Below are 24943 nucleotides of genomic sequence, written 5' to 3' on the forward strand. Positions count from 1 at the left end.
GAGGGGATGATATTGTGTCCAAAGAGAAGGTTGTCTCAAAACAACTATTTATGCTTTGTTGTGTAGAGACTTGTCTACTCTAGTTGAGGCCACCCTAGGGGTTGCATAGATGACTATTATTTTTCAAATAGCAAACAACCATCATTGTTGCATAAACATTGAAGAGGGTGGGAAGGTGTGTAAAAATCAACGCTTCATAGAAGTTCACATGGCAAATTTACGAATGTGTACACTAGTTCATAATTGCGTAATTTAATTTACACTAATTTTAGACCATTGTGTAGAGTGTACTGAAACCTCCTCACTTTGCTAAAGAGTGCCTCTCTAATTAGAGGCTTGTTCTCAGCAAACACAACACAATAAAGAGTGCCTCTAAGACCTCCCTATCGCCCCTAAGTCCTCCCTACCCTGTGAACATACCCCACAAGCCTATCCTAACCATAATTCCAAGCTCTAAAATAATTAACCTATTGCTTGCCCTCCACACCCACCCTTATGAATTGTGAAATGCACGTAAAATGCTACATGTAAAAACTAGGATTGCTAGATTCTTAAGTATTTGCACACATCACACCACATATTTGATTCAAGAAGTCTCATATAATCCACTCTAACAAGAGTATAAGCTTTCATGTTTGCCTTGAAGCCATTTTTGACTATATGTATAAGGGCATTATAACTAGTAGAAACACATGACTTATTTGTGTAGACATCTATTGAGACCAATGTATGGTTTTGTGCTACATGGCACTGTGTTATCCAAAAAATAGAACTGGGAAATTACAAGGAAAATTGGGGAGTTTTGATATAGAGAGAACACTTCCTCCTAGTTAATAGATGAGTAGTGCATTGGTTAGAGTGTAAGGTCTTGCTCGACTTGGACCTGATTCTTATTGTTTAAGGCGTGTTGTAACATTGCAAGAGAATGAGTGTAGGCACCACTCATGGATGTGCGTAATGGGTCAAAAGGTTATTGGCTTACTCAAGTGTGACAAGCCCATTATAGTTCACTTAAAGATTGTGTTAGGTTCTCTAGGGTTCCATGAGATAACACTTGGGTGGTTCAACATTAAAAAAAATGTAAGTACACTTTCAAGATAGTCTTTCACTAATGAAGATAGTCTTTTATGAATGAGAAAAGTATTGAAAAGGGGGGTGTTTTCTAGACATAAGGAAGGGAATGCCATGATAGGTTGGTTAAGTGGCACGTGTAATGGAGAAACTCCCATTGTGCATAAAAAATAAAGAATAGCTGTTGATTTTCAAAAGAATGTATGAATAAGACACCAAAACGTTTCGTTTGCCTCTAACTAATTAATTAATTAATTTCCTCTAGTTAATTAATTAATTTAGAAAAATGATAAGGACTTTTGACTTATTTTCATATATTTATGATTTTTAAATAAAAACAACAAAAGTAAAGTTTTCACAATGGGCTTTTAAAAATGAAACCCTTGTTGCAACATTAAATACATGAGGTTTAGGGTAAAGAATTTAAATAAGCACTTAAGAAAGGGATGTGCCCTGCCCCCCCAACCCCCCAAAAAATAAAAATATCAACTCTTCCAATTTTGGGGGAGTTGAGATAGTGGAGCTTCAATGGCCGATTGTATACCATAGCTCTCTCTCTCTCTCTCTCTCTACTGAGTTCAAGTCCCACCGTTGGTCGTATATGCCCTCGTGTTGCATTCTATGGACATTAGTACCTCTCTCTCTCTCTCTCTCTCTCTCTATATGGGGCATGGGTTCGAGAAAATACAGGCTCTCTTTATCCTAGCGCTTGCTCAACTTTTGAAAAACCCGTCTCATCATCTCAAGGGAAAATGCCGCCTCCAATTTTTCCAAAAATATATTTTCCCATGGTGGGAAGTCAGGGTCTTTCCCCGAACAAGGTTGTCCTGGCTGGTCCGTCCTGCCTTTGTGAAACGGGCACGGTGGGCGTTTTGAATTTTCAGGTGGACAGTGGGCACTATTTGACCCCTGTCCTGCGGCCGCTCGCGTGAGGGACAGGCCCACAGCTTGCAAGTTGCCGCGAGAGAGAGGGCTCAGGGGAGAGAGAGAGAAAAGCAGGCCCACCAAAGCCTGGGGTCACACGGGACCTCTTTCCAAAGAGTCCACCAGGCGAAATAGTGTAGATACCAAAGAGGGGAATTTGTCCTTCGTGCGAATCGGGTGCTGTGAGAGGTCACAGCTGGCGATGGCGAAATTGGGCGATCATCATCATCATCATCCATTCATCACCATTATGGCGGTATATATGCCCTCATACATGTCATGATGGTCCCCTGTAGAATGGATAAAGGCTGAAGGTTGTTTGACGGAGGTGTTTGGTGGGGCATGCATTTGCTTTTCCCCCTTAAGGTAAAGATCCTTTCCTTGGGCATTTTGCTTTTATGAAGGCAGAAAAAGCAGCAATGCTGAAGGCTTGCTTTTTGGTGCTTTTCTTCTTTCTTTGATTTTTGGTTGTCACTTTTTTCCTGTGGTTTAGTATAAAGCATATGCTTGTCTTCTTGTGTTGGGCTCCCAAGATTCTTCTCTGTTTGCTCTTCATATTTGCCTCTTTGGCCCCCCTCTCCTGCACTGTCTGCCCTAACCTTTACTCAGACCCTTCTCTGTATTTTTATTATCAAGGCTCCAACCCCTGCCGAAAAAGGTTTTTTTGTTTTCTTTTGTTTTGTGGGTGGATTTAAACCCTCAGCTAGCTTTAGAGCTTTTTAGACTTTGAAAACCCTAATCTGAAGCGTGACATTTGAGGGACTTCCCAGCTCCAAGGGTAATTCTATTATTTTGTTGTTTTCCTTTGTTGGGAATTAAACTGAGCTGTTCTTTTCAAGGGTTTCAAAAGGATCAATTTTTATAAGTAATTGTTTTATTGAAATTTTAGAAAGGATAAAAATTGAAGCCCATATCAAGGGTTAAACATCTCAGAAGGATCAAACCTGCCCCCACAGGCGCGCAGTGTAGTTGGACTCTGCTCCATGATGGCCTAGTTCAAGCCCTAGCTGTAACTCGGCTACCAGATGAATTGTTGTCTATCATTGCATAATATAGAAATCTCTCGGAAATAAATGGCCGGACCCATTGCACCCTTCCAATTTTGAGGCCTGGCACTGATTGCCTGCTTGCTTTTGAGATGCAGGATCTTCTGCCCTGTTGTCATATAGAGGGAGCACCTTCTACACATCTTCTGAAACCATCAGCAGCACTTAGGAGCAGCAATCCAGAATAATGGTTTCGAGATCATACGCTAACCTTTTAGACCTCACTGGAGGTCTTCCTTTTCCTCCACAGAAGCGGTTTGCTCGTATCTCTTCATCTCCAGGCATATGTGGCGAGACTCGGGAGGAGGAGAACACAAACAGTGTTGCCTCTGACATACCTTCTTCTATTGCACAAGATCGCATAATCATTGTAGCACATTTCTTACCCCTCAAGGCTTTTCGAAGGCCAGACAACCGAGGGTGGTCTTTTAGCTGGGATAGAGATTCCCTACTATTGCAGCTGAAGGATGGGCTACCAGAAGATATGGAGGTCATATATATTGGTTGCCTTAATGTGGATGTTGATGCATGTGAACAAGATGATGTATCAGCAGCTTTGCTCGAAAGCTTCAAGTGTGTACCGGCTTTCTTGCCCACACATGTGAGGGATAGGTTCTACCTGGGCTTTTGCAAGCAGCAATTGTGGCCGTTCTTTCACTACATGCTGCCGCTCACACCAGATCATGGCGGGCGCTTCGACAGGTCATTGTGGCAAGCATATGTGACGGCTAACCGTGTGTTTGCTGACAAGGTTATGGAGGTCATCAGTCCTGATGATGACTTTGTATGGGTGCATGATTACCATCTCATGGTTTTGCCAACCTTTCTTAGAAATAAGTTCAATAAAATAAAGTTAGGCTTCTTCCTTCATAGCCCCTTCCCATCATCTGAAATATACCGCACACTTCCTGTGAGAGAAGAGATTCTAAGGGGTCTTCTGAATGCTGATCTTATTGGTTTCCACACCTTTGATTATGCCCGCCATTTCCTCTCTTGCTGCAGTCGGATGCTTGGCTTGGAGTATGAATCCAAACGAGGCTACATTGGGATAGATTACTATGGGAGAACAGTGGGGATCAAGATAATGCCTGTAGGTGTGCATATGGGTCAACTGGAGGACGGCCTTAAGCTTGTTGACACCGAATGGAGAATATCAGAGCTGAGAGCCGAGTTCCAAGGAAAGACTGTGTTGTTGGGTGTGGATGACATGGATATATTCAAGGGCATTAACTTGAAACTATTAGCCATGGAGCGGCTGCTAAGCCAACATTCTAAGTGGATAGGCAAAGTTGTACTGGTTCAGATTGTGAATCCGGCAAGAGGACGGGGGAAAGATGTCAAGGAAGCCCAATTGGAGGCGGAGTCTGCTGTGGCAAGGATAAATGAGGAGTTTGGATCCAAGGATTACAAGCCTGTGCTACTGATTGAGGAGAGGCATGTGCCCTTGTATGAAAGGATTGCTTACTACAACATTGCAGAGTGCTGTATTGTTACAGCAGTTAGAGATGGTATGAATCTCATCCCATACGAATACATAGTCTGCAGACAGGGCACTCCGAAGCTTGATGCTAGTCTTGGGCTGTCAGTGGGTGTTGCCAAGAAGAGTATGCTTATAGTATCAGAGTTTATAGGTTGTTCTCCATCCCTAAGTGGGGCCATAAGGGTCAATCCATGGAATATAGAAGCAGTTGCTGAGGCTATGAACTTGGCCATAACCATGCCAGAACCAGAGAGGCAGATGCGGCATGAGAAGCATTACAGGTATATCAGCACCCATGATGTTGCTTACTGGGCTCAGAGCTGCGTGGGTGACTTGGAGAGGTCATGCCGTGACCATTCAAAATGGCTTTGCTATGGGCTAGGCTTTGGACTTACCTTTAGAGTGGTAGTTCTTGACCCTCACTTTCAGAAGCTGCTTCTTGATGAACATATTGTTACCGCATATAAGAATGCAACCAGCCGGGCAATTCTTCTAGATTATGATGGTACTATGATGCCTCAAACCTCCGTAAACAAGACTCCTAGCCAGGAAGTACTGGCTGTAGTAAACAGTTTATGTCAGGATCCAAAGAACACGGTGTTTATTATTAGTGGAAGGGGCCGGCAGCCTCTGAGTGAATGGTTTTCATCTTGTGAGAAGCTTGGTATAGCAGCTGAGCATGGATTCTACAGCAGGTACTAGCAACTTCTCTTCTTTTCTACATGGTCTGGTAATTTGTGTCATGCACATGACTAAGCAATGGTGTTCACTTGGTTTTCTTATCGGCTGGTTGAATGCAGGTGGTGTCGGGATTCGCCATGGGAAACACCTGTGTCAGTCATGGATTTTAGCTGGAAAGAAGTTGTAGCTCCTGTGATGAATCTTTACAGGGAAAGCACTGATGGGTCTTTTATTGAGGCCAAGGAGAGTGCCTTGGTGTGGCACTATCAAGATGCAGATCCCGACTTCGGCACTTGGCAAGCCAAGGAGCTTTTAGATCATCTTGAAAGTGTCCTTGCAAATGAACCTGTCTCTGTGAAGAGTGGACAGCAAATCATTGAAGTAAAACCACAGGTATGGGAATCTTTTTTGTGCAATTAGGCTGGTTATACTTAAATCCCTGCCCGCTGGTGTAATCAGCTCGTAAATGATCATGTATGTGTCTTTTCAAGTGACAGGCTCACTCAATTGGTATTGGAAATTCATGTTTGTCTTTTCTTTTCTTTTTTTTTCCTTTTAGGGGGTCAGCAAAGGTGTGGTTGTAGAGCAGCTTCTGTCATCGCTAGCAGATCGCAAATTGCCACCAGATTTTGTATTGTGCGTTGGAGATGACAGGTCAGACGAGGACATGTTTGAGACTATTGAGACAGCCATGGCTCTGCCTCCCCATGTTCCAAGCGCTGAAATCTTTGCTTGCACAGTTGGGCGAAAACCTAGCAAGGCAAAATACTTTCTAGATGACACAATGGAAGTCTTGAGACTCTTGGCGGGGCTTGCCACGACGTCTGATCCTGTACAGGGAAAAGTGTGTCAGCAGTATTAGATTGAAGGGCCATGCAGGTCAGGGTTTTTATATCCTCCAAAAACTTATCCATCATGTTGGTCTGAAGTCATAACTTTTTGGTATGAAGTGCTGTGTGTTTCTATATGAACTTTGCGTTTTACCTGATGCAGCAAACTAAAGGATGGAGGATGGTGAAGAAGACATTGAATAAAGCTTACCATTTTTGGGTAAAGTTAATTTCCTTTCCTTAAAACTGCTTCCATATTACCTCAACTCTCGGTTTGTCCATTGATAAGAGCTAGGAGGCTAAAGAGGCCATTTGGGCGGACAGGGTTTGTGGTTGGCAGTTGGAAGAGGCATAGAGACAAGAAGGCTGAGGCTAGTTACACAAATCTTATTGCTCTCCTGTTAACAGTCCTAAAATGGGATTGATCATGGTGATAGACACAAGATTAAGCGTAAAACTTAAGGTGGGTTATACCACACTAAAAACTCCATGACTAGAGAGAGAGAGAGATTGCACACTCAACACAACTCTATTCTATTGCATTCACAATGAACCATACAATGATACAGGGCTTCTACCCTTATTCCACTTCATCATCCATGTGGCACTCCTTTTTCCACTCTTTTGGTTAATACTCACACACACTATACAATATCACATGTGGTATTCTTATTTTACCACAATATCTTACACCTCTAGGGTGCTTTCCCACATACACACAACACTGCGATTATATCTCTGAACACTCCCTCTTAATTGAGGTGTTCCACAACTCACCCATCACCCATATCAATGTAGCATTGCGTAACTGCAATCGTTACCTCTCAACACTCTCCCTCTATGATACATTGGAGTGTCCATCAAACGAACATGTGTGCGCGTGTCTATCATCGTAGACACCGAATCCATTTTGAGCCGACTCGCTCACAGTGGAACCATTGAGTCCAATTTGAACATAAATGTTCGGGTGGGAACCAACCCATACGCATGCACCTCACATGTGCATCGCTCATGCACACATCATAGCAACCATTTTGAGCTTCTCGGTGAGCTCGGACAGGGTACCCCTTATACCGATGGATGATTAAGAAATTTCTTGTTTTGAGCACGCATGCTCGGGTACGGTTACCCATTATCAACTGTGGATGAGAATAAAAATTACAAAGTCTTTTAGAACTTTAAGAAAATAAATTTTTGCTTGCTGCACTGTAGTCTTTGCTGGGTGTTTTTATGAGCATCGAATGCTTTACGTTAGTCTGCTGCTTTGGACCCACTTCACACAAAGTCGTCTTCTTCATCCTTCCTCTCGACTTTTCTTCTGGTTCGATTCTCTGTTGTAGCTATCCGCCATAGCTAAGGCTTCAAGTCTTTCTCTCCATGGTTAGGTTCTCTTGGTCTATTTCTTGTGCTATTACCTGCTATAGCCAAAAGCTTCCAATCTGCTACTTGGCCGCTTCTCGGATTGTCTGCCACAGCCGGGTATTGCAACAATCTTGCACTGTCATAGCAGTGAAAAACTCTCAGGTTCCAGAGCCTGTTTTGTCCTCTGTCCTTCCAATATTTTAGCCGCTCATATTTTGCAAGCCGAAAATTGGCAGATTCTTTTTCTCTATGATCTCTTCTTCTTACTGCAATTCTGCATCACCGTATACTTTCTACTTTTGTGAACTTATCACAATCACAGACTAGGTTCTGTTTCTCTCTTGATTGAACCCATTACCAAGAGTTCTGTATACTTGATAACTATCAACTTCACGCCATCATTTGAGCTCCTCACGACCCTTTCATGTTGCTTCTGCCACATATGCTTTCATAAACCTCCGACTTGAGGTTAAGATCATCTTCTATGAAGACTCCTAAGCTATGCTTCTTCGCTTGATAATTGCTTAGCCTTTGACGGTGTTGGCGCTTTGCCGGTTCTTCACCCAAGTGTCCATGTAGAGCATCAAAATGTTTCTTAATGAGCTTCCATTTGAGCTCTAGATCTCTGTGGTTACCTGTCAAAGCCTTTAATTTGGAGTTCTCTTTTGCTGTAATTCTTGATAATGCAGCTCCTTCATTTTCCAATGCTTTTGCCTCCTCAAACCTCTTGAATGAGGTTCACAATGACCACGATCATGGCTATCATATTGAGCGCGACCCATATGCATGTGTCTACCTTTCCTGCGGAAATCTTCAAGGGTGCTTTCTTTGAGTTTCTCCCTATGATAAACCATAGGTGCATTCACATGTGAAAGTTTCCACGACTTCCACCATTCTCACTCATTTTCTATGAGCAAACACATGTGCATCCTCATCTTGATACACACACATGTGAACTCCATTGAGTCCATCTCACTTGCCATCAACTTGACAAGCATGCACCTCCACGAGCATTCTCCCATGCTCAATAACCAAAAACATTGAGGCAAAACTTCACAAATTACCTCCACAAACTTCTTGGCAGATTTCTTGTTGACACCGAAGACTCCATAGCCTTCATACTTGCTGAAATCTCCATTTTCAGCTTCTTTGGGCAGCACCATAATCTCCAAATCTCCATGGGCATAATCGCTCTCCAAATGCAACACTAATAACAATGAGTGTGCTTTTTTTTTTTTTCATAATAAACTGAAAATAATGCTTAATCAAATAAGCACATAAGTTCATAACCAAGAAATCTATACATAAATATTCACCATGACCAAGATCCCACCCAAGTTTTGATACCATGTTAACAATCCTAAAATGGGATTGATCATGGTGATAGACACAAGATTAAGTGTAAAACTTAAGGTGGGTTATATCACACTAAAACTCCATGACGAGAGAGAGAGAGAGAGAGAGAGAGAGAGAGAGAGATTGTACACTCAATACAACTCTATTCTATTGCATTCACAATGAACCATACAATGATATAGGTCTTCTAGCCTTATCCCACTTTACACATCATCATCCATGTGGCACTCCCTTTTCCACTCTTTTTGGGCAACACTCACACACCATACAATATCACATGTGACATTCTTATCTTACCACAATATCTTGTATCTCTAGGGTGCAATTTTCCACATACACACAACATTGCGATTACATCTCTCAACATCTCCCATGGGTGTCATGGACGGGCATCAGGGCCTAAATTTGACGGGTGCCTATGAAATTTTTTATGACAGGCAATTTTTTTCCCGCCTTTCGCTTGACAGGTTTCAACAAAAAAAGTTCTTGTCAAATGGTAAATTTATATCAACACAGATACCATAAAAAGAAGACACATAAAATAGAGAATAACCTACGGACCGGCTCTCTTTAAAATCACATTCATGCATATCTTGCCAGTGCAAAATCCCTAATCATCAAAAGATATCAAATAAAAAACCACTAGATCACAATAAACCTCGGACAAAAGACTGAAAATTTGCACAATCATCAAAGTTGTGCAATCCAAAAATCACTCTAATGGCATAGCTCTCCTCTTTTTTGCTTTACCCCAAATATCAAACACATCATCCCAGTCAATCAAAGAACTCCCACGTGCATCAATAGATAGAAACATCAAAGCATCCAAAGTGTCTAGTCGTAAGCCAGATCTTGAGGTACTTTTGATGAAATTTTGGCGAGAAAATCCGCACTCACATGCAGCAGTACTTGCTGGAACAACCAAACTTAATTGCCATAAATGCATCATTCAGTGCCCACACATGGCCATTGGAAATTTAGTAATAATTACTAAGCATGTCAAATTTCAATTGACTGGCAGTATTTGGAATAGCTTGTCGAGGTGACAGGCAAATTTTTTTCTCGGGCTTGTCGTTTGACAGGAATTTTTTTCAACTACCTTTTTTGACAGGCAAAATGGCCCTTGACAGGAAAAACAGCCGTCAAATTTAGGCCCTGACGGGCATTGTGCGTCCATCCTTGATGGCGGCCTGGATGGCCCCCCACTTAACACGTGTACCTTTACATGTAAGCAGCTTGAATCTGCACCCGCTTTTTGGCTCCAATGATGTAAGGACTGATGTCTCAGCAGGTAAAATTGTCAAATTCCCACGGATCCCCTCGTGATCGATCTTGGTTCGAAACTCAAATCCTGCAAACAAACGAACAACAAACAACAAAGGGGGTGCAGGCCTGACTCACCTCCCAACCATGACAGCCGTGGGCGAGCCCACAGTCTTGGCTGTCCCCACCGAGCCACGAGCTGAGCTAACTAGGTTGACGTACCGACCAATCTCCTCCTCGTGACGTCCCATACCGCCACGAAGCTGCCCTCGAGGGCCTCGAGATTGCTACCGGCCTCGGCTGCATAAAGCAGGTGCACGTCTGCACTAGATCCAGGCTCCAAGACCATAGAGCTCTCACAAACTCGCGAGACTCTCTATTATATAATAACTAACCTTGGCCACCCTTTTATAGGCTCTTGGCCGGTCATCGGGCGTCCACACTTGGGTGCCCGCCCGTCCATACTTGGGTGCCCGCCCGTTAGTATATCCCTAACTCAGCTCGTCAATCAGCCTGCCTAGTTCCAAGCTTCCCCAAGCCTCGAAACTAGTCTTGCATGCGTATAGCACACGGTAGATACGCACTGTGCACATGACATACTCCCCTTCCTCTAAGAGCTCACTCCTAAGCTCACTAAAAAGCCAGGGTAATCTCTCTGAAGAGAAGTCAGTGTCTCCCATGTAGCGTCCTCCTCAACACGATCCTTCCACTTGATCTTGTATTCCGTGATAAGCGTATGACGCAATCTTCGTTCACGAAATCCAAGAATCTTTTCAGGTTCGTGTGGAACAAATGTCATGTCCTGGACATCTATAATTTCTTGAGGAGTAACTAACTGATCTGCTCCACCCAGTACTTCCTTAAGTTTACTGACATGAAATATAGGATGAACTTTCACATGAGAAGGCAAATCCAATTCATATGCAACTGAACCAATCCGTCGTGTAACACGAAATAGTCCACAGTATCTAGGGGATAATTTCGGAGATCTACCTGTCCGTAAAGTCTCGGAATCTTTCGGAACTCGCAAATACACCATCGTTCCTTCAGAGAACTCTCTAGGTGAACGATGTCTATTAGAATAAAACCTGTCTCGGTCTTGAGCACTTCTAATAGATTCCTTTGCAACCTGTAACATTTCCTGCATATCTTGCAAAAAATTACGTGCTGCATCATGTTGAAGTCCTGAGAATCCTACTGTAACAGGTGATCTAGGTTGAAAACCATACATAAGCATGAAAGGACTAAACCCTGTACTCGTATGCTTAGTACTGTTATAAGCAAATTCTAACATAGGAAGATAATCCTCCCATGAACTTTGTCTTTTGGATACATATGCTCGAAGCATATCCTCCAAAATCTGATTCACTCTTTCAGTCTGGCCATCAGATTGAGGATGATCTGAGGAACTCAAATTCAAAGTTGTTTCCAACTTCTCGAAAACAAGTTTCCAAAAGTCACTCGTAAACTTAGAGTCCCTATCACTGACTATGTCTTGCGGTAACCCGTACAGTCTAAACAATTGCTCGATAAACTGCCGAGCTAATTGCGTAGCTGTAATATTCTTTCGGGTCGGTAAAAATCTAGCCATTTTTGTCAAGCGATCTACCACAACCCAAATAGAATCGTGGCCTTGATGTGTTCTTGGCAATCCGGTAATAAAATCCATGGAAATACTTTCCCACTTATTACCTGGGATTTGCAAAGGATGCAACAACCCAGCCTGTCTAAAGCGTTCAGCTTTATTTGCCTGACAAATCTGACACTTGAGAACATAATCTTCTACATACCCTTTCATCTTCGGCCAATAAAAAGTGTGTTTCACTAATGATAGTGTCCTGTGTACCCCAGGGTGTCCAGCAGAAGGGGCGTCGTGACACTCCCTCAGAATCTTGGACCTAATGTCCGGGATCTGTGGTACACAAATTTTGTCATTACGGAATAGTAAACCATTCCGAATCATCCACTGACCTCCTGCAGCCTGAATGGTAGACTGCTCAGTCACCGAGTCTTGGTCAATCAATGAGCTCCCGTCCTGGATCTTCTGCCAAAATGGACCAAAATAACTATCAGTCCTGCAAAGCCCTCTCAATGACTGAAATAAGTCAGTAGAAATCTCGGTGAACGACAAAGTATTCACCTCTCTAATCCGACTAAGCGCATCTGCAATATTATTCATGGATCCTTTCCGATAACGGATCTCAAAATCAAAATCTTGCATTAACTCTGCCCAACGAGCTTTCCTGCCTCTCAAATCATCCGCATCACACACATACTTGATTGACTGATGATCAGTCAATACCACAAACTTGGAGCCATATAAATAATGTCTCCAAACCTTGAGAGCATGAATCACAGCATAAAGCTCCTTCTCAAGGGTTGGCCAACGAGATTGAGTGTCGTCTAGCTTTTTACTTTCAAAAGCAACCGGTCTACCATCTTGAAATAAAGCAGCCCCGATAGCATAGTCACTGGCATCAGTTTCAAGAACATAAGGCCGACTAGGATCAGGCAATGCTAAGATAGGTGCTTCCTTGACTTTATCTTTCAAAAGTCTGAAGGCCATATCCAAATCGTTATTCCAAGTGATAGGCTGATTGGACTTACGTCCACGACCTTTCAATAAGTCGGTCATCGGTAGTGTGAGCTGAGAGTACTCCCGTACAGATTTCCTAAGAAAAACTACAAAACCGAGAAAAGAACGAAGTTGTTTCACTGTTCGCGGTATAGGCCAGTCCAAAACCTTCTGAACTCGGTCATAGTCAATGCTCAATCCATCTCTAGTGATCTTGTGTCCCAAGTAAATGATGTCGGTCATAAAGTCGATTCTGTCTCAAAATAGATAAGACAATCGTGAGGTGTCTGACATGATCCTCAAGAGTACGGCTATATATCAAAATATCATCCAGGAACACCACCACAAATTTTCCCAAATGTTCACGAAAAAGATCGTTCATCATTTGCTGGAAAGTGGCTGGAGCATTGGTTAACCCAAAAGGTAATACGAGAAACTCGTAATGGCCATATCTAGTCCGAAAGGCGGTTCTTTCGACATGCCTTTCATGAATACGTATCTGGTGGTAGCCAGTACGCAAATCTATCTTCGTGAAATATTTCGCTCCTGCTAACCGGTCAATTAGGTCATCTGATCTAGGGAGAGGATAACGGTTCTTAATTGTCAGCTTGTTCAATCTTTTGTAATCTATACACATTCTCCAAGTATTGTCCTTCTTTCTTCTAAGCAACACAGGTGCACCCCAAGGTGATTTACTTGGACAGATCTGGCCCATCCTCAAATAATCTTCGAGTTGTTTAGCCAACTCATCTTCCTCAGCTTGGCTCATCCTATAAGGTGGAATACTCACAGGATGAGCACCAGGGATCAAGTCAATACGATGATCTACTGCCCGTTCAGGTGGTAAACCCGATGGCAATTCCTTAGGAAATACATCTTGAAACGAATCAAGTATCTTCTGTAATTCTTTGCTTTCAAACACACTTAATTCATTCACATCCAAGGAAGGGATGAGAAAAGAAGAAAGTGGAATCAAGACACAATGGAAAGCGGTGTACAAAGAAGAATTCATTATATTTCCAAAATCAATTGTATTTACAAGAGGTCCCTGAGAGAGATGAATACAATCACCTAAAATAGAGTACTTGGTGTTCCTATGCTGAAAAGAAAAAATATGACTAGACCAATCTATCTGGACGTCAAGAGTCTTAAACCACTCAATCCCTAATAACAAGTCTACATTTTCCAGATGCATAACATAGCATTCCAGACTGTCTTTGTAGTCGTGAATCTGGATTGGAAGCATCTCGACCTTGCGATCCCAAACTTGTCTGCCCGCAGGTAGACGTACCTCATAGGTATGGTCGCTGAGTGTCGTATCAAGACTCAATTTCTGCACAAGTTTGTAGTTAACAAAGTTATGCGAACTGCCAGGGTCTAAAAGAATGTGAATTTTATGGCCATTCACTTCTCCATAAACTCGGAGAAGATCATGCATGCCAAATACTTTAGAATTGAACAGACAATCAGAACAAGTACTAGAGCGAGAAAGTACAGTAATTGACGTACCTGTCAAAGACAACTGGTTAGCTGCCTTTGGCTTGGGTCCTGTGTTTGACTTGGTACCCTTTTTCTTCGGGCACTCATTACGCATGTGTCCTTTTTCTTCACAGATAAAACAACGTCCTTCCTTCTTGAGCTTCAAAGCCCCAAGGAGTCGTTTTTTCTTCGCTGGTGTCGAACTTGTATTCTTCGAAGGTTGGTCCGAAGTGTCCACGATCTCCTTGGTTCTCTGCTTTTGCTCGCCCCCGAATGGTTCCGGAGTAATATTGGGGCCTAAAGCAGATCCATTCCCGAGAAAGTAGAGAGGGTACTGGTCAAGAGAGCGATGGAGTTCTGCAAAGCCTGCATCTGGGCTGCGATTTGTTTCTGACGTTCCGCCGAAGAAGCTTCGAGAGCTACTTTGAACTCTTGGAAATCTGATTTTGACACAAACTCGTCAAAAAGATCGGCATCAGTGCCTTCCGTAGCCGGCAAGCCTTCGCGTTCCACGAGGGGCTCCAACTCTGATTCTTGGGTCGACATCGTGAAGAGGGTACGCGGAGAGAAAATTCGATCTTTGCACAATGAAAGTGCGAACGAACTCGAGAGCTTGAGAGCTTGAAAACTGGAGAACTTGAGAACTCGAGAGATGTGTGGCAAGAAGCCCACGTGAGGGGGTTTATAAAGGTTTCCCAAAAGCCAAAAAATCTCGAAAAGCTATGCTTAGCTTTTGCTTTAGCTTTTGTGTTTTTTTTTGTGAATAAATATATATATATATATATATATTTTAATATATATATATATATATATATATATGGATATATATATTCTCTTGACTTAAAAAAAATAAAAACCTTGGAAACCTTAGAAAAGGGAGGACTTTTAAACCTTTAAAAAAAAAAAATTTAAACTCCCCTAAAAAAACAAAAACGAAAGCACTAAAAAAAAACGTAATGCTTTACTCGCGTTTTTTTTTTTTCGCTTCCCTCCTGGATTAGCCTGACGGCGGTGAGCTGACGTCGCCATGCTGCCGGCTTTTTCCTTTCCGACGCCTCCACGCCTGCCGTTGGCTGCTGACTAGTCGCCATCCTGCGCCTGCCGTCGGCTGCTGCTGACTAGTCGCCATCCTGCTGTGCGTGGCCTGGGCGCCGACTGTGCGTGGCCTGGCCTGGCCGGTGCGCTAGGTTGCGTAGGCCTGGCTGCCTGGCTACGCAGGCCTGGCCGGCCTGGGGTGGCTGCGCAAGCCGCCTGGCTTGGCAGGCTTGGCCGCCCAACTGCCCTACAGGCCCAGTCCGCCAAGTGACGCACCCGCCCGCCTGCAACTTGCCTGCGTGCTGCCACGTCTACAAAACCCCGCCAGCTCTTCTCTCGCTCTCTCTCTCATGCGCTCAACGAAAGCAACGAAAGCAACGTGCTTTTTCTCTCTCTTTTTTTTTTTCAATTTCTCTCCCTGCAGGTCATGCGACTGCACGCAAGGCCTCTTCTTTGCAAAGCAATCAACCCTATTAAAACTACCATCTCCCATCATCAACATGGGTTTCTTTGATGAAGAAAAAACACATACAAATTCTGAAAACTGCAGTATGCACAGAAAAAACAGCAAGTTTTTTAACACATACCATACTTCGACCTCATCTTCTCTACCTACCGACTTGCTCGTTCACGAGGTATGCTCTGATACCACTGTCAAATCCCCACGGATCCCCTCGTGATCGATCTTGGTTCGAAACTCGAATCCTGCAAACAAACGAACAACAAACAACAAAGGGGGTGCAGGCTTGACTCACCTCCCAACCATGACAGCCGTGGGCGAGCCCACAGTCTTGGCTGTCCCCACCGAGCCATGAGCTGAGCTAACTAGGTTGACGTACCGACCAATCTCCTCCTCGTGACGTCCCATACCGCCACGAAGCTGCACTCGAGGGCCTCGAGATTGCTGCCGGCCTCGGCTGCATAAAGCAGGTGCACGTCTGCACTAGGTCCAGGCTCCAAGACCATAGAGCTCTCACAAACTCGCGAGACTCTCTATTATATAATAACTAACCTTGGCCACCCTTTTATAGGCTCTTGGCCGGTCATCAGGCGTCCACACTTGGCCGCCCGCCCGTCCATACTTGGGTGCCCGCCCGTTCGTATATCCCTAACTCAGCTCGTCAATCAGCCTGCCTAGTTCCAAGCTTCCCCAAGCCTCAAAACTAGTCTTGCATGCGTATAGCACACGGTAGATACGCACTGTGCACATGACAAAAATGGTGTCTACACAATTGGAGTGCCCACTGTCATAAATGTACCACTACCGCCCATTGCACATTTCCGGGCAATTTTACCCTTTCATGATGCATTTTGACCGCCACATAAAGGTGTGAAAAGTCCCAAAGTTTGTTTAGACACTTGGAATGCCCTGTGTGTTATAAATGCATGTCCCACTGCCTATGGCTATAACATGAATGTGGAAGTTGACCTGATTAATGCTGATTAAGAAATGCTAATTACAAGACCTAATCACTTAATTGCAAATACAGAAAGACAAGAGCAAGGTGACCTAATCTACTGCATATTGCCAAAACATGAACATATACAGTGAAGACAGATCCAAACTGAGATCTGTGCTGTATGCTTTGCCAGGCCTACCATAGTGGATACCCTAATCTGATGTACTGTACTTCACTAGAGCATTAGGAAATGCAGCATGGAAGATGCAGCACTGATGACCATGGAAGCCATGTCTTCTGCCTGGGGAACAAGCACTGTGGCCTCTGCTCACAAGATAGTGATTATGACCCTTGACCTGCCCTTGGATAGGCATCTAATGTGCTGGTTGGTTGTTTGGCCACTTGGTATGGTCCACGACTACATCCAATGGACCATGTGCCGTCCTCATTGTGCCTAGCACTCCTTTGTCCGGGTGCCCAAATGTGCAACCCAATTAGGACATGCATGCGACATCCCCTTTTGCTAAACTTGGAGAATTGGGGCACATGATGCACCTTTGCTCCACTCCCAATGGGATCATACACTCCCAGATGATGGCCTCCTGGAGGCTGTCACCTGCCTGTTGATCACACGACTGCTCAAAAAGAAACCTACCAACCGTCGCATTGGTCATCACAAGCTGCAGCTGCAACTCATAGAAAATTGCTGTCTCAACTGACAAATTTGAGGAAGCTGAAAGCACATCTCCCTCTGTGTCACCAATTGTAGGCTCTGCTCCAAACTCTTTTGCTCTGCCTCCATTATTATTTCCTCTGGATCTGCTGCCACATTGATCTCATCCTCCTCCATACTAAATCTGAAGACACACCTGAAGCTCCCAAATACATGCTGGCCTTCGGGAATTAGGTTTGACTCCGGTGTAAACTCTGGCATCTGTACCTCTGTTGGTCCCTCTGAGACTGTCTTTCAGAAGCCCGGGCTGTCTCAACCCTTGCTGAACTCCACTCTGTAATTGCCAATAGTAGCTGCCAAATGGTTAGCTATCTTCTCCAAGACGTCGATAGGCTATCCCTTGATTTGGGCTTGTTGTTTTGCTTGGCAATAGTGCTCGCAAAAGTCCAGTCCATACCTCTCCATCACGTCTTGAAAGATCTCCATCTGGGTATTGGATATGTCAAGAAAAAGATCTTATGTCTCACACACTCTCTGCATGCAAAATACGTGCAAGACTTGGTTGCAAGAAACCCTAGCGCAAACCCTAATGCAAGATGTGCGAGACCAAGTGGCAGAAAAATGCACAAACCCTAGTGCAACTTGCTGTTTACGAACCCCAATGCAAAAATGCCTCAGAATCACCTATTACAAGGAGAGCTTGATGATGTGATACCAATGTAACACGACTTTGGAAGCTGACTTAATTAACTGTTACATGCAGAAGCTTGGAGTAGGATTCTTGTACTTGGTTAGAGCAGTACTCAGCATTTGACAAATCAGAAATTACACATGAGAGAGTGATGAGAGAGAGAGACAGAGAGAGTACACTGGATTGGGTCCCAAACCTCTGAAGGTCCCATACCGCAGTGGTGTATCTTCTTTATTGCTGAATGAGAACGGAATGACCTGTGGGCTGGTTTTCAGCTGACCAAGACTTCGTGCAGAGCACCCCTGAAGGTAGCAAATCAGGCGGCCTTCTGCTGTACCGTTGAACAGCACATTTGATGCTCGCTTTTTCCTCTGGAGGATCTCCTACTAGCTGGTAAGGCTGGGGAGTCTGGGTCTGGGGCAGGGCAGCCGCTGGCTGAGCCACCACCACTTGGGACACCTTTGACGCGTGCCGTATGTCGTGGCACCATAAATATCGACTTTTGCGCTGATACTGGGCTTCCTCAGCCTGGGTGAGCTTGCCACCAGTCTTGCCTTCCTTGGCCTTCTGATTAAGAGTTAGTTTGGGTTTGTTGTCTTGGTTCTCGGAGCCGGAGGCCGCCGAATTCTGACCCTAGGAGTTATTGTGTGCCTTAGCTCCTTGAGGCTGGTTTTCTTGGTTATGTTCCATTTCAATGTTTTTAGCAAGCTCAAATGCATTGTTGAAGGTCTAAGGCTTGAAGCACAACACATCCCATCGGATTTGGCTATCTAGCCCAAAAAGAAAAGCCCCTTGTTTTTGGGCATGCGATGGCATAGCCAATTGTGCTGGTTGGCTGGCCAGCTAGTTGCTATGGTGTACGACTACATACAATAAACCATATGCTGTCCAGTGTCCTTGACCATGGACGCCTGCACTCCTTGTGTGGGTGCCCAAAATGCTGCCAAACTTGGCCATACTTGCCCTCAAACCTCTGCAGATGAAAGTCATGTCCATGTGCAACCTGATTAGGGCATGCCGCGACAATGACACACGTCCGGGCAATCTTGACTGTTCACAACGCATTTCAACAGCCCATCAAGAAGAAGCCTTTAAAATCCATGAGGGTGTTCATGCAGTGCCCACATTGCATTTCCACTTAAAGTCCTTAAGGGCGTCCACACAAGTGCCCACATTGTCATCAATGCATCTCCATTGTCCATCACACTTTTTGGGGTAATCTTTTTTTTAAAGTGGTATACGGACACACCCGCGTGCGGCCTACACCCGCACACTTTTACAGTGATGCAATCAGCCGCAGCAAGCAGGATTGAACTCGGCACCTCTTTCAACATACTTGAAACCCTTACCAACTCGTATGTGTTGATCATCACATTTTGGGGTAATCTTAGCTGTTCATAACGCATTTCCAATCCATCAATAAGAAAATGCTGCCCCTAAACACCCACACTGTCATAAATGCAACTCCACTGGCCATTGCACATTTCTGGTCATCTTCCGTGTCCATGATGCATACCCACCCCCATTGTAAAAAAGTGCATAGTTGATGCACTGTGTCCACACTGTCATAAATGCATCTGCACTGACCGCTGATGCACTTTTTCGGAGCAATCTTCCTTTTTTATGATACATTTCCACTTCCCTAAGGGAGATGTTCTGGCATGTAGTCTATCTATGCTATGCATGATGAAGGCGAAGGTCTGAAACTCTGTAAACAAAATTTTGGGAAACTACCTTGGTCTATCTATGGGTACATGCTGCAGCATTCAATGATCTTTTCGGACAGGAATGGAGATGTAACATGTAATTTAGTATGCATCAAGTGCTCAAGTTTTGCATTGCCTTGTTTTGCAGCTACACTTCCCGACAGAATTAATGATATGTGTGCGTAGCTGGGCTGATGAAAGACTTGAGAATGGTCCTGATGAACCTGGTCTGGTTCAAGGCCATGTCATGAAGGATAATAACCATTTGTGTTCATAAACCTCACTTTTGGTCAATTTTGATACTGTGCAAGGTGTTTTCTTGTATAGATAATACCAAATTATATGGCATAGAAGATATGGGGTGAATATTCCTTTGCCCAAAGTCTTAGTAGCTTGTAGGACTGGTTGAAGTCAATTTTTAATCCTTCTAAGGAGGGTGCAGGAAATCGAGGACAAATAAGCGATTTTCTGTATTATATAAAGCAATCAGTTTTTGAAAGAACATACTTATTCTGTTTCTTGCATGGTATCCTTGTGCTAATTACATTGGGTAAGAAGCACCCATGTCCTTGATGTGCTTTTGAGAATTGTGCCTCTATGGAAGCTCCCTTGCGAGTGTATGTACCTGTAAGTTTTCACGTGCATGCACTACTTTTATGGAGGCTAGAATATTTTTCCAATGTAACAATGCTTGTGCATTGTTGTAAGTGTTTTCGCCAAAAATGATGGAGCAAGCTTTGGCATTGACATCCCGTTGGTGCAAGGGTATGTTGTGATGTGCTTTGTTAGTCAGAATGCACCACATCCAAAGGGTTTTAACTTATGTGCTTATCATGAGGAAATGCATGCTTAGCTTGCTTTCCTAATTGGCACGCTTCACATATTCTATAGTCTCTATCATTCCATCCACTTTGAACTTCGGTAAACTTGTTACAATTATACTTTGGGCATGCATGTTCTTCAACTATTGAGTATTAACATGTCCAATGCGTTTATGCTAAATATGAATGTTTACAATTACATATGTACTATTTCAAACATTGGAGCCAATGTTTCCCTTTGTAACTAAGCGGCACTAGTTATTAAAGTCCTCCATGTTAAGAGGATTGAATCTCACGTGCAAACCTTGCTCAATCATTTGTTGAGTAGAAGCTAGGTTCTTTATTATGTTTGGCACATGAAGCACATCAACATTTACTTGCAGGCCTTGCTCAATCATTTGTCCTACAGAAATCAAGTTCTTTGTCATGCACATCAGCAAGGTACTTTAAAAAAAAAACCTTGCATAGACAAAAGAACTTTATCAACATGTGTGATAAGGTGTCCTCATGTATCATCACTAATTTTTGCATAACTTGGTTTTTTTAAATCTCTCAATTCTTTAAATCACTCACTATGATTAGTGTTGTGGTTAGATGCATGTGACACTTGTAGAACTACGCATATGCTATATTACAAATAGTTTCTCTCTTTTATCTTCAACCTATTTAATTGAAGATACATAGTTTCTTTGTTACAACTTTTTATTTTTTATTATCATTTTACTTTTTACAATATTCTTCTGTTATATGTCTTCGTTTTCCAAAGTAATAGTACTTTATGCTATTTTCACTCTGATTTCTTTTCTATCCACATTGGCCTCTTTGGCTCTCCATGCCTCTAGAGTGGTCTCTTTTAGCAGTATTCTATGATGTTTTCACTATGTTGTTTTCATAGTGATAGTACTTTATGCTATTTTCACTCGGATTTCTTTGCTATTCACATTTGTCTCTTTGGCTTTCTATGTCTCTAGAGTGGCCTCTTTTATATAATTGCGATTGAGAATCAAGTTATTATCCATGATTTATGTATTCGTATAGGTCTGCACCTTGGTCTTTAGATAAAGATCTATTTGTATCTCTACTTGTGTTGAAGTAGAAGGCTTGCTCTCTTGCATATTGCTGAAGGATGATTTACTTTAGACATTCATCTTCTCACTAATCAAAAGGGCTATATAAGTTTTTTTCTCGAGTTTTAATAAATGTCGAAAACTGTTCGTAATCTTTTCTAAGCTCATTCATTGGCATTATCAATTGGTGCTCCAATAGAGCATAGGGCATCTACAAGTATCTTATATCTTTACACATTATGCAGCTCTCTTGCTTTAACTATATCTTCTTTATGCAGCTCTCTTGCTTTAACTATATCTTTCTAGCCTTGGTACTTGTCCTATGTAGTTTAACCAAGGTATCCAATGCATTTTTAGGTTTCATTGTATCTTGTATATGAGCAATCATAGAATCAGATACACTAATAGAGAGCCAATACATAACCTTGTTGGCCGTCTTATGCCTCAAAGGATTGTACTTATAGTAGTAGAGCTAGATTTTCTTCTAGAAACTCGGGCTCCTTATCACCTATAATAAACTCCCAATATCCTTTTTCCATTAGAAAGTTTGTCATCTTAACTTCTAAAAATGCTCGAGCACCTGTTTGAGATCTTCCGCACCACAAGCGCTCTCTTATAAAGTGCACTCAGCTTATTTTTTAGCTTTGACTAAGGGTTTGTTCTTTGCCCATCTTGTGGAGTGAGAGAGTTTTATAAGCTTAGTCAATCCTCTGGAGTCATCTCTCTTTATGGCCAATAACCCGACTGGAATTTCAGAAAGATTAAGTTGTTTCTACCATTGATGGGGGCAGAAGTCTACATGGGAGTCTATGGCCTTGACGTATCAAAGCCAATGGCATTCTTTCCCTCTCTAGAAAATTTATAGATCATTCCTTTTTTATCTTTTTAGACCCCAAGCTACCACCTCTTGGTCACAGAGATCGCGTTCAAATTTTGATACACGTTACATTGTTGCAGCACTCAACATGTATACGAAAGCGATTTCCTTGGCATCCATCGTGGCATATCTTGTGCCTTTCCTAGTTAGGAGGATGTCCAAAGTTGCTAGAATGTGTATTGAGTTTTTTGGCTTTAAAAGTGAGGCAAACTTCAAACTTTCACATTCTTTATCCGACGTTTTGTGACAGGTTTATCATATGTTTAGCTTAGTGGTGTTATTGGTGGTTATGGAGTCTTTGGCAAAGGTCCACTACTCACCATTGGGTGAGTTTTCTATGTTTATATGTTTACTTTGAGGATTTCATTTCTCTTTCAAACATAGATGTGGTCCATGTCATCCCAATCATGGACCATTTGGATATCTCTCATAAAGGGTTCGCCTAGGATGTGATCATAAGAATTAGGTCTATTGAGAAAAGTTCATTATCATAAAAGAGTGGTGTAAACTTAGGCCAAAAGTTTTAATTCTCGGGTTTCACAAAATAACCCCATGGGTTTTGTTGTGGCTCCGTCCAGTGAGCTTGACTATTAGGCCAGTAGTGTCTAGGGAGGGTTTCCCCCACATCTCCCAGCATTGCTTGGTAATAATGTTAATCGCAGTCTCTCCGTCTAAGATGGCGGTGACTTGGCTATCCTTTTATTTCACAGGGAAGGTGGCATTCATCTCATCCCTTTTAAAGTAGTGGCCTAGCTTATTCACTGGTACCTTTGGAAAGGCTTGGTGAACGATCTCTACCTTAGCGGGTTCATCATTTTTTGACTCATCCGAGGAGTCTTGAATCAGTTGTTCTTCTATTCTTGCTTTTAACTTTCCATCCATCCAATCCTTTAAGTTCTTCTACCATGGGCTTGGACTGCCTTCTTGGGGTAAGGAGACAATCAAAATTTACACTTGGGAGAAAAGGAAGGCAGAGAGTCCAGCTATGTCTCTAAGTGTTTGTCCTTTATCACTTACATAGAGTTTGGGGCCGGTAATGGTGTATGGGTCCCCTTGAGTGTGGTACTCTTCGCTTGCCATCCCAGAGTTTGGAGGCGATGGCCTCAAAGCTTTTGTCCACATTCCCTAAACCCTGTTTTAAGTTTTCTTGGGTCATGGGATGGATTGGTTCTTTCCTTGGTCTTCTCCTGAGCAAGGTGAAACTAGTTTTTGCATTAACATCCTCTCTAATGGTGGGGAGGACCACTAGAGATTTAACCTCCAGTTGAGCTTGGCATGCTCTTACTAGTTCTTGGGCTTCTTCAAGTCTGCTTTTTCCTCAATAAGATTAGGATACTTTGCCAACTTCTTAGACAAGTTACCAGGGTCTATGACTTGTTCCTCTAGGTCTTTTATGGGCTAGGGATTCACTTCTTTCTCTGAAGAGAACGAAGAGATGTTGCAAACCATGTCCTCTCCTAATCCCTCTTGAACTGTCACTCACTCTTCCCCTTTTCCTATCTTTTTGGTTCTTCATCTTCTAATCTTAGGGGAAACTCTAGCCTATTCTAAAACTTTGTCGACAAGTAGGACTTGAGCTGGCTTACGTGCCCTTTGAGTACTAGGATGATCTGGAGCCTGTCCAGCTTCATGAGCAGTGGCTCTCCTCCTATTATGCATTCTAGTCACAACATGGAGATGAATTGTTTATAACAACCCATCCCTGATGCTTAGTAAATTAAGGCTCATACTTGGCTGAACCATGATTGGATGCTCTTAGTGGGAAATCCTTGTACATGTGGTCAATGCCACATCCTATGCAAAGTGGTACCGATGGCTATGGGTTGGTTGGTGTGAACACCATAGCCTTTTTGATGGAACACTCCACCACCTTTGGTGGGTTGTAGTGATAGAACTATAATGGCATGCAGGATCCTAGGGCATTGATGTAGGCTTTCCCAATTAGGCTGATTTCAACACATTGAAGACCACATTCACAGTTGGGTATTCCCGCCTAGGGAACCTGATGGAACCCTATCATGTCAAGTAGTTAGAGAAAGAATCGATCAGAGACTACATCAACATCGTGAGATACCTCCACTCTTGATGTGCTGACACTGAAAAATTCTCTGATGAAAGGTTTCTAGAAGGAATCCTTGTTGACTCAACCCTACACAATGCCTCATAATCTAAAAAGCATAAAAACTTTGAGCCATGTTAGAGTGCCATAGATTTCAATGCATAGATTTTGATGATAACTTCATGGGAACTGCTTCAAGGAATCTCCCTGAAGGGACCCCATCTGAAGCATCATCTGGCATATTGTCTTCCAAGGTTAGCGGAGAAGGGGAGAGAACCATAGGTTGCATTAGTAATAGAAGACCTAGTGGCGGCACACTCATGTAGTAAATGATAAGAGTTATGGAAAGTGAGAATTCAAAGAAGACACTTCTGACTTGGACTCCAGTTCAGATTTGGAAATACTGAAGAAGAGCGAAAACCTTAGAAGAAAAGAAAAGCAAGAAGCAAGAAGTAAGAAGTGGATGTTCACGAAGAACTAAAGGCCACTCTAGCCAAGCTTGCTAGAGGACATGTAGGGAAAAATGAATCTAAACTGAGGATGGATG

The 24943-nt window shown here is 43.0% G+C and overlaps 1 protein-coding gene across 2 annotated transcripts; it reads left to right on the plus strand.

Annotated features, from left to right (window-relative positions):
• The first annotated feature begins 1825 nt into the window (after nt 1-1825).
• Nucleotides 1826-20076, plus strand: LOC147620930 (alpha,alpha-trehalose-phosphate synthase [UDP-forming] 5-like). Of its 2 annotated transcripts, none has more exons than XM_086825204.1 (6): nt 1826-2361; nt 3140-5216; nt 5322-5595; nt 5762-6081; nt 6196-6252; nt 19721-20076. In XM_086825204.1, exons 2-4 carry the CDS (start codon nt 3229-3231, stop codon nt 6062-6064), a joined length of 2565 nt encoding a protein of 854 aa, XP_086681330.1. In that variant the 5' UTR covers nt 1826-2361; nt 3140-3228; the 3' UTR covers nt 6065-6081; nt 6196-6252; nt 19721-20076. The 2 variants fall into 2 exon arrangements, with proteins under 2 accessions (XP_086681330.1, XP_086681331.1); XM_086825205.1 differs by lacking the exon at nt 1826-2361 and adding an exon at nt 2585-2773.
• Nucleotides 20077-24943: the final 4867 nt, after the last annotated feature.

This window comes from Cibotium barometz, chromosome 31 (assembly GCF_041138505.1).
Source record: "Cibotium barometz isolate CiBa-2024 chromosome 31, ASM4113850v1, whole genome shotgun sequence".
Taxonomy (NCBI): Eukaryota; Viridiplantae; Streptophyta; class Polypodiopsida; order Cyatheales; family Cibotiaceae; genus Cibotium; species Cibotium barometz.